Source organism: Lentinus tigrinus (assembly GCF_003813185.1).
Source record: "Lentinus tigrinus ALCF2SS1-7 unplaced genomic scaffold L226scaffold_58, whole genome shotgun sequence".
NCBI lineage: Eukaryota > Fungi > Basidiomycota > Agaricomycetes > Polyporales > Polyporaceae > Lentinus > Lentinus tigrinus.
Genome location: NW_027137967.1, coordinates 57,152 through 65,842, shown reverse-complemented (window position 1 = coordinate 65,842; position 8,691 = coordinate 57,152). Strand labels below are relative to the sequence as shown.

General features: G+C 54.6%; 3 protein-coding genes across 3 annotated transcripts; 1 reads left to right on the top strand and 2 right to left on the bottom strand.

Moving 5' to 3' along the window:
* On the bottom strand, positions 1 to 830 carry L226DRAFT_540478 (uncharacterized protein). The gene has a single exon (XM_067681880.1). It carries the CDS (start codon positions 429 to 431, stop codon positions 222 to 224), a length of 210 nt encoding a protein of 69 aa, XP_067529237.1. The 5' UTR covers positions 432 to 830; the 3' UTR covers positions 1 to 221.
* Positions 831 to 878: 48 nt separating this feature from the next.
* L226DRAFT_617381 (uncharacterized protein) lies at positions 879 to 5,663 on the bottom strand. The gene is made up of 13 exons (XM_067687026.1): positions 5,314 to 5,663; positions 4,861 to 5,252; positions 4,516 to 4,803; positions 4,283 to 4,461; positions 3,877 to 4,232; positions 3,400 to 3,812; positions 3,099 to 3,340; positions 2,838 to 3,050; positions 2,613 to 2,781; positions 2,429 to 2,548; positions 2,149 to 2,355; positions 1,973 to 2,098; positions 879 to 1,913 (listed from the first exon to the last, which is right to left on the bottom strand). Exons 1-13 carry the CDS (start codon positions 5,537 to 5,539, stop codon positions 1,209 to 1,211), a joined length of 3,636 nt encoding a protein of 1,211 aa, XP_067529236.1. The 5' UTR covers positions 5,540 to 5,663; the 3' UTR covers positions 879 to 1,208.
* Positions 5,664 to 5,825: 162 nt separating this feature from the next.
* L226DRAFT_516895 (uncharacterized protein) lies at positions 5,826 to 8,351 on the top strand. Its single transcript, XM_067678492.1, has 6 exons — positions 5,826 to 5,949; positions 6,006 to 6,171; positions 6,220 to 6,344; positions 6,395 to 6,560; positions 6,616 to 7,242; positions 7,290 to 8,351. Exons 3-6 carry the CDS (start codon positions 6,249 to 6,251, stop codon positions 8,135 to 8,137), a joined length of 1,737 nt encoding a protein of 578 aa, XP_067529235.1. The 5' UTR covers positions 5,826 to 5,949; positions 6,006 to 6,171; positions 6,220 to 6,248; the 3' UTR covers positions 8,138 to 8,351.
* The last annotated feature ends 340 nt before the right edge of the window (positions 8,352 to 8,691 follow it).

Below are 8,691 nucleotides of genomic sequence, written 5' to 3'. Positions count from 1 at the left end.
CAAAGTCCTCTCTCCAACCTCCTCTCACAGTCTGTCTCACATCACCTCCCGTGTTCATCGACTGTCACAGCCTTCATTTACCCCTCACATCTCCCTCCTCTCGCCTCCTCTTCCCCCGGTCGTTGACGACCTCCACTTCCTCGGGCCCCGGGCCCCGAATACAAACGCGGATCCTGCGGTACCCGCAGCGTTGGCGCGTCCAGGGTTCAGGCGGTTCACGTTCAGAGGCGGAAAACGGGAGACGGGAGGCGGGCGATGGGAGGCTGCTTGGTTGGGCTCACGTCGAGAGTATGAGAGTCCGGGACGGGTTGACGAGACGGGACGGGATGAGACGAACGAGGTCGGGTGAGCAAAGGCGAGACGGTACTGGCGATGCGTGCGGGTGCACGCAAGCGCAAGCGCGAGGGCTTGGGACTTGGGCTTGGGGTCATGCGGGGGCGTAACGGATGTCGGATGGGAACGAGCGGGACTCAGAGTCAGACTTTATACTTCAATACTTATTCACGGCGGCGAAGGGTGGCGGCGGCGGCGCGGAGGTGGCCTGGAACCTGGGATGGTGATTCGTGATCTACCAAGTTACTTACTCACTCACGTACTGTACCTACTCTCGGACTGCTGTGCTCGCGCATTGCGTGTGCGCGCGTGTTACTATTTTGTGGCTGTGGCGGGCTCGATGAACGACGTTAACGTTTTCTGCTCTTCTGCTTGTTCCTTTAACTCTTCTCTGTGCTCGTGTGCGGACACTGTCAGGTCCCTCGCGTGCGTCCCGCACAGTTTGGGCGTGTGCGTCTCTGTGTCGTTCGCTCCCTCTAGATTTCCACTCACCGGTTCATTTGGTTCGTGCGATATGTGCAGGTCCCCGAGTCTGGCCAAATCCTGACCGAGGCTTATAAGCGTATATATCCCATATACAAGTATCTGGGCCTCGGGGAGAGCACCCAACGACCGTACATCTCAAGGGCAAAATGCGGCAAAGTAACTGCCGTCAACGATCCAATTGCGTGGTCATCCTAGACACCGAAAACCTAACAGTAGCAGCTCGGGAGTTGGGGCTAGTACCATCATAGCATACGACCCGAGTTCCATGGCCGGTCCCCACCACCCTCACCACGTACTACCTAGCGCGCCAGCCCATCTCATCGTCATGCTCAGCCGTATGATGTGCGTTATGAACGACTGTATGCTAATGGAGAGCGTTAGCTGTGAACCTAGAACCCACTAGCCGTGACCCGAAGTTGCTCCAACTTCTTGAGCACCTCCCCGACGGTTCTATCCAACTCGTTCGCGATGTCGCTCTGCTTGTTTGGCGGAAGCCGAGCATACATCTCACAGAGATCCCCATCCACGACAGCCTTCACAGGGGCATAGTAGCCGCGCCACGCTAAGTGGTCACGGCCAACGAGACTCAAGTGCTCAGTTCGCATATGCTGCTCCAGCGTCGTCATGAAGTCGACGTCGTCCTTGGCCACGAACGGTGCGAGGACGCCGATCGTGCCGTGAAGACCGGTGTATACCAGCACGTCCCGGCCGCCTGTGACCATCGAGACCTTGTGTATCCCCGTCACTATGTCGCCGATGTGGAAGTGCGCGAGCATGCTCGTCTTGTGCGGTGCGCCCATGAGCAGACCCTTTTCGTGCAGGAATCCTGCGCCAGAAGGGTCGTCGTCGACCTGTTCAGAGACTTTGGTGTCAAGGCGATTCACAAAGACATTGCCAAAGCGATCGCCGGCGATAACAGTGTTGTAATCGAGCATTGTCGCGGAGGTGATCCACCGCGGCTGGGTGTCGTCCGCGAACACTAGAAGGCGGTTCTCTGGGGGCTTGTACGCTGCGTAATAGATGGATTCCTGCATATCGCCGACAATGATGCGAGATCCTTGCGTGTTCAAGGTGACGATAGATGAGAAGAAGTTCTGTTGTGGACTACAGTTAACCCAAGTCCATGCCGTCAGGTATGAGTGTCGATACGCACCTTGTTCTCAACCTTGCGCAGCAACTTCTTCTTGCCCATGTCATAGAGCCGGAGAGACTTGCCAACTCCTGCCGCGAGTCGCCCTTGGAAGGCCAGGAGCGCACGAGGAACGTCGTCGGTCTCCGTCTATCTGCACAATCAGGACTGCATCATTAGACATCGCGCATACTGCGTACCTTGTGGAGCAACTCGAGACTGCGCCCCTCCTCCTTGAACTTGTACGTTCTCAAGAAGCCCGAGGTGCAAGACCTCGGGGCCAAAAACGCGTCTTGTGCAGTGCCCACCACCAAATGGAGCTCATTATCATGAGCAGCGAATGGCACCACTGCTAGCGAGAACGCCGCCTCATTGTTGTCCAGCGGCACGACATGAACAGTCTTCCCCTGTTGCGAGGCAGTTAATCAGCTTGCGAAGGCTCGAGCTATTTGATACGATGATACGACGGATGATGCATACCTCCACAGGATCGATGATGCGGATGCATGACGCCCACACTCCTGCAGGTGCCTTCGGGCGTCCGAATTGGCTTGCTGGCAAGTTGAGGATATCTTCATCAGGCGTCTCGTGCTCTGCCCCCTGCAACATGGTCGTCAGCATGCCAAAGGGTGACACACATAAGACACCACTGCCAGATACGAACCAGTTTTGCTAACTGCTCTCGGGAGGCCTCTTCACTGTATGTGCGATGATCGCCTTCAATAAGGTAGAAGAGGCCGTTCTGAGGGTGCAAGACAAATTTGCGCGGCGTATAGTCCAAAGGGATACAATCCTGCTTGAGAATTGTACCTAATTGCGGGATTTGAGATATACTGCCGCATGAAGAAGATGAGTTCCGAGGCAAAGAAGCGTGATCTTATCGACTTACGAGAGGACACTCCCTGCCACCCCGATCAAACCATTCGCATGGGACTCAGCCGAGAAGCTCGAAGCGCAGTCGAGGGCGCTGTGAAGCAGCGGGGTGAAGTGCATGAGGTTCTGGTAGGTGTAATTCAACCATGCCCGCGACGACAGCGCGAGGATGGCCGGGTTGCCTTGCACAGTGATACGTACGAGCTTGACGGGTCGTGTTCCCAGAAACCTGTACGACATATTAGCCTCAGCGTTGCTTTCTACTCTCAACACGAACCTTGTGCGTGTATCTGTCAGCTGACCATTCAAAGGATCCAATACGGTCCGAAGAAGGACGCCGTTCTGCAAGCCGATGTTGACAAACATTGTGGGTTGGGTCCGATTGAGGCTTGCGTCCAGGATGTCGGCGATACATATAGACGTAGGAGGAGCTGTAAGTGCCTGCAGGCTGATGGTCTCCAAAGTGTTTTCCGGTGCCAGGGATATGATGCGGACCGTCTGGTCCTCGCAACCGACAGCCTTCATAGTAAGAGATGTTTCAGCGACATTCATCCACGAAAGATTCGTAGGCTCCTTACCAAGAACGGTGTTCGCTGTCGCCCCTCCGGTACCTCGCCTATGCTGAGAGCCAAGATGGTGCTACCCATCGCCCCACGGTCCTGATACTCGTTCAGCTGACCTTCCAGGTCCAGCTCGAAATAGACCAGCTCCCCACTACTGAGCGCAACGACTACTTGCCGCTTGTTCGTTGTCGCGCTGACGATGGTCTTGCCATCCGGTGCCCGCCACTCGTTCACGCGCTTATCTCCCATGATATGACGGATACCGTATGTATGTACCTGTAGCAAGGCATCCGCTCCGATTTGCTGGACGGCAACGGTGGGTACGTCGATGAGGAAACCCGTGTTTTCTGCCTCAATGATGGTCTCCCCAACGGAGAGGACGAGTGATCGATTGACGAACGACAAGATGATGTACGCGTCGTGCTCGTCTGCGGACTATCGTCAGACTTCTGACAATTAAAGGCAGAGGATAGGGGAACATGTGTTACTTACCATCCTCCTTCAACTTGGTTGTCCAGATCGCCTTAGGTATAGCTCCAAGGTCCTCGCGGACAGATTCCTCGACGTCCAACCCATGACGTAGGGTCCGGAAGGTGCTTCGGTGGGCCCTGCCACAGGCAGCGAATATTTGCGGCGTCCCTGCGTCCGGAAGAAGGTTCAGTACCTTGGAGTCCACGATAGGATCCAACGACTCCATCTCCTCAACGAGCGCAAGGTTCTCCAGTTTGTGTGGATGGAACGTAATGCGAGGTAGTGACGCGCCGGGTTCCGCCATACCGTATAGCGGATAGTCGGTCGAAGAGAACTCCTCGCCTTCGTCCCCCAACTTCAAGAATTGGTAGAAATGGCTACAAAGTTGTCAATACGCCGAAGTGAACAGACAAGCATGTGAACGCACTGGTTTCCGAATTCTGCGGCGACGAAGAGGAATCCAGACTTGAGGATGCACAGGCTGGTCGCCACAGGAACCGTATCAAAGTATTTGATCTTCAAGGCCTTGACATCCTGCTCGTCGTGCTCGATCGTCACCTTGTACAGATCGCCCTCTTCGCTCTGCAAGAGAAAGAAGAATGCACCCTGCGAGGTGATCAGATACCGACAACAAGGCTTCATTCAAGCGCAAAACCATACCTTCATCTTATGCATGACTGCGGCAGTGATGAGGAGACCGCGATCATTGTCTTGAAAGGGATATTTGCGACGCGGGATGGGGACCCGATGCTGGGGAGCGTCCATGTGTCGATAGATGATGTGATCTTCGCAACATATCAACACGCCAGACGGTCCGTCGTAGCGTTCGGATGATGCCAACTGTCCTCCAGGAACTTGGACAAGCATATTGGCGCGAGGGTCTGTGGGTTCGCTCCACTTGCGAACCACGTGGTTTAGACCAAGGTCTAGTTCGTAGTAGGTGAGCATCTGCATAGACAGACCTCGCATCAATTCACTTTGGTATCGAAGTTGAACAGATCATACCTTTTCCGCGTTGTTGAACGCAGCGCCCGTCGAGTCCTGGTCTGCCTGTGTATAGTCGACCTCGAGCGCCGCGAAGGTGGGATTCTCGAAACCGACGTCAAGACCGACGATGTGATGTATGATGGCATTCGTTTTGTGGGCTTCGAGTGGCGAGGAAATAGTGAGACGAGCAGCAGCGTCACGATTGAGAATATACACAAGCTTGGCCTTCTCCAGAGCAGATATCATCACCGCGCGGCCCTTGGGGTCGGTAGCGAGATACTGACCTGGTACAACCCTCCTCGCACCCGACTTCCCGTACGTCTCCTGGTGAATCTTGACGAAACAGCTCAACTTGGGGTCATAGTCAAGGATCACGATCCGTCCTGAATCCGAAGCGACAATGACATAGTCTAGTAACAACACGAAGGAGTCATTGGAAGAGTAGAAGACACGAGATAGATTCAAGCGCACCTTTGGTCCCTCCGGTGAGGCGGAACGGATGTAGAGCGCGGATGGAGCCAAAAACATTGCTTGCGACGACGGTGACTATCTTGCCCGTGGTGGGGTCGGGGCGGAGGAGTTCGAGGCGAGTACCGCGCGACACGATGATTTCCTGCTGGCGTGCCCCAGAGAAATTACCGACTATAGCATGCGGTATGGCCGTCGGAGGTTGCAGGGTGAAGTTGTACAAGTGCATGGTAAGAGTACTGGTGAGTCAGGAGCACCAGGTGTACGGACCACGGGGAACGGCGTTCTTGCGAGACTGAAGAGGCTTGAAGCGAGGTATCTGTGTAGAGCAAGATGATTGAGTGAAGCTCGCGACGCCCGTTCCAAAGCCTCCCGTCTGCGTAAGTATTGTTGTGGCGCCGCTTAGATCTGATCAACAAACTCATCACACATTTGCACCTCCGCCAACTCCGATATTGGGGTTCAACCACTACGAGCCTCATCGATATACTCCTCACCACAATGGCCAGACTATCCCTCAATTTCATCTGTCCTGACTACAATCTATGCGACAGATTCACCGTCTCTGTGAATGCGTCGTTGATAGACATTGAAGCTGCGTTGGCCGACAGTGTACCTGGTAGCCTCAAGATATGGCTTGTACGTCACTCTCCCCAACAACACCGTTTCTGATCATGCAGACACTTGTGTTTTAGGTCGATCACGGCAAGATCAACGTTGACAATGTTGTTGAACTCGCCGACGTGCGGGAGGCTCTCCGCAACGTCGACGACAAGTATCTGCTTAAACCGACGCGCAGCCGTTTCCTAGATTGGTGGCAAGGGATAAAGGAGGATGACATCCATCTGATAGTAAGACCAAGTAAGTTCCCCACACAATTTGGTCCCCTCCTTCGTCTAAGATTCGCAGAGTGCTATCCCGGAATCAACGTCTTCGACATGAGAACGCGGACGTGTACCACCATGGAGCCTCCTCTCGATGATAAAGTTAAGAGCATCATTCCTCGGGGTGAAGGCGATGTCGAAGTCTATCAGGTTGGTCAGGATCTGCGATATCAGCCGTACATGCTAACATTCTCTGCAAGTTTCCGGAAGGGACGACTGTGGCATCGGACGATGAGTTAGAAGATATCATCGAGGCTAAGGGACTCGCTACTCTCACGAAGATAAATCGGGCAGGGTTCTTGAAGACGCTCTTTCCGTGGGGATTTGCGCCAGAACAACTGCACTTTGTGCTTGTTCCGCTGAACAGTGAGTTGTTCTCTGTACTACCTCTCTATCGGCTTCAATTCATCCCTTGGCGAAGGAGACGAGGAAGGCGAGGAAGAGGACACGCTGCAACCCCTCCCATTCAATGAACGACGCTGGAACTACTTCAAGCGTACTCCTGCCAAAGCACCATCTTCTGAGGCGACGCTTCAAGAATTCTCCGCCGCGCAGAAGTCCACGGCGCACCGGATCTACTGTGGTCGGCCTTACGAACGTCCGATCCCGCCGTCTCTCTTGGATGAGACTCTCTTCGAGCTTCGCCACAACCTCCAGTCAATCAAGCCTACCCCGAAGGACAAACAATGTTTCGACACCCTCCGCAAAAAGGGATGTCAAATTTTCGACGACGAGAACGGGCGACGGGCCAATTTTACGGACGTTCTCTTCGAAGGGAAGATCACACCTGCACTCCCTAGCCGGACATTCATCGGTGATACCAGTTACCACGACGACGGCGACCTTCGCGCTTCTTGCTTGGGTGTCGAAGTTATATACTACGTCCAGGAAGTCAAGTGCGAGCTCGGCTCCACTAAGTCGGAGCCCTTCGTTGAAGCTATCCATTACTGGGTCGAAAGCGTTCGCCATTTCAAAAATAAGCAAGGTTCCCAGGACAGGGAGAAAATGGAAAAGCTCAACTTTCCTGCTGTCATTGTTCTACACTATGGTATGTTTCTTCATTCTTGCATTGGTCATCGCTAAGTTCGAGAATAGGGCCGTATGTCGGTATTGCCGCCGCGGTGTACGGAGACAACCCTAGTGCTGAACTTCTCTGTTGCATCCCTCTTCAAGTCCACTCCACCAACGACGCGCAGCTTGAAGCAGGAGAGCGGGCCATAGCTGCTTTACGCGTCGCCATTCACGACCTCCACCGTCGTTACTCTACCATCACCGACACCCGCGGCCCACGGGCTGACTTTCCCTTCCGTACCTTCTACAAGGACCTCAACGGTATCTCGCACCAATTCACGTACGAAGAGGCGATCGACGACAAGAGGATCTTCCGTGTCACGGAGAATGGAAAGCCTCTGTGCGTCAAGTTCTCCAGGCGTTACTCCGCCGACGCCCATCGGTTCGCCCACAACGCCCGCTTCGCACCAGCCCTGCTTGCTGTCAATGAAATGCATGACTGGATCATGGTCGTCATGGAGGACAGGACCGCGGAGTACTCGAACACGATGTGGGATATCAAGTACGCGGGGGAGGCGGAGAAAGGAAAGGGCAAGGGCAAGGGCAAGGGCAAGGGCAAGGGGACCCGTGCGAAGCCCGCGGTGTCGCTGAATACGGCGCGAGAGCAAGTGGCAGACAAGCTCGGTCTGCTTCATGACGGGGGCTTCGTCCATGGGGACGTGCGCGACGTCAACGTGCTGGTCCGCAACGAGGATGCGCCTGAGGACTGTCCGGACATCCTCATTATCGACTGGGATTGGGCTGGGCGCGCGGGCGAAGTCGTGTACCCTCGCAGCATCAACACACAAGTGGCGCGTCCAGCTGAGGCGCTTGCTGCTGAGGAGATCAAGGCCGAACATGACTTGTGGATGGCGGACCGCTTGCTCAACTGACCGCGGCGTCTGTTCTCGTTCCATACCTCTTGTTTCGTTTGCTCTGCCGTTCGCGTTATGACTCACTCGGATTGCCTTTGTTTGAACTCAGTAATGTACCATACGCGCTGTTATCCCCGTTCCTTTCATTCCGGCTCGCTGTCAGATCCGGATCGTCGTCCTCATCCATCTGTGTCGTCACGGTGTAGACAATGTTATCTTTGCTGTCCTCGCTTTGCATACTATCGCTGTGTGTGCTGACGGGAAGTCCGAGATAGCTCTCAGTGAGCGTGTGAGGTGACGGATCGAGACCATTCACGACGAGGAGAGTTCAATGTGACAGATGCAACCGCTCACGTCGACGCACGAGGATGCTATCAAACCGTGGACCGAGGACCTCGCGGGCAATACCCGTTGCCTAATGCCACAGGATCAAGGAGACAGACCAGGCTGATGTGGACGTCGATGTGGTCGACGGCGACGCAAAGGGCTTGGAGCAATGTCGAATCAAACTAGTTCATGACAACAAACTACAAGGTGTGGCATATCCTTGAGCTCCATAGCATTCGTATAAA

Bases quoted from the DNA above. Each gene is read 5' to 3' on its own strand.
- L226DRAFT_540478 (XM_067681880.1), bottom strand. From the start codon at position 431: ATGACCCCAAGCCCAAGTCCCAAGCCCTCGCGCTTGCGCTTGCGTGCA.
- L226DRAFT_617381 (XM_067687026.1), bottom strand. From the start codon at position 5,539: ATGCACTTGTACAACTTCACCCTGCAACCTCCGACGGCCATACCGCAT. The intron at 5,253-5,313 runs GTGCGCTTGAAT...TGTTGTTACTAG, and splicing joins CCTCACCGGAGGGACCAAAG to ACTATGTCATTGTCGCTTCG. The intron at 1,914-1,972 runs GTGCGTATCGAC...AGTCCACAACAG, and splicing joins TGCGCAAGGTTGAGAACAAG to AACTTCTTCTCATCTATCGT.
- L226DRAFT_516895 (XM_067678492.1), top strand. From the start codon at position 6,249: ATGAGAACGCGGACGTGTACCACCATGGAGCCTCCTCTCGATGATAAA. The intron at 6,345-6,394 runs GTTGGTCAGGAT...ATTCTCTGCAAG, and splicing joins GCGATGTCGAAGTCTATCAG to TTTCCGGAAGGGACGACTGT. The intron at 6,561-6,615 runs GTGAGTTGTTCT...CCCTTGGCGAAG, and splicing joins TGTGCTTGTTCCGCTGAACA to GAGACGAGGAAGGCGAGGAA.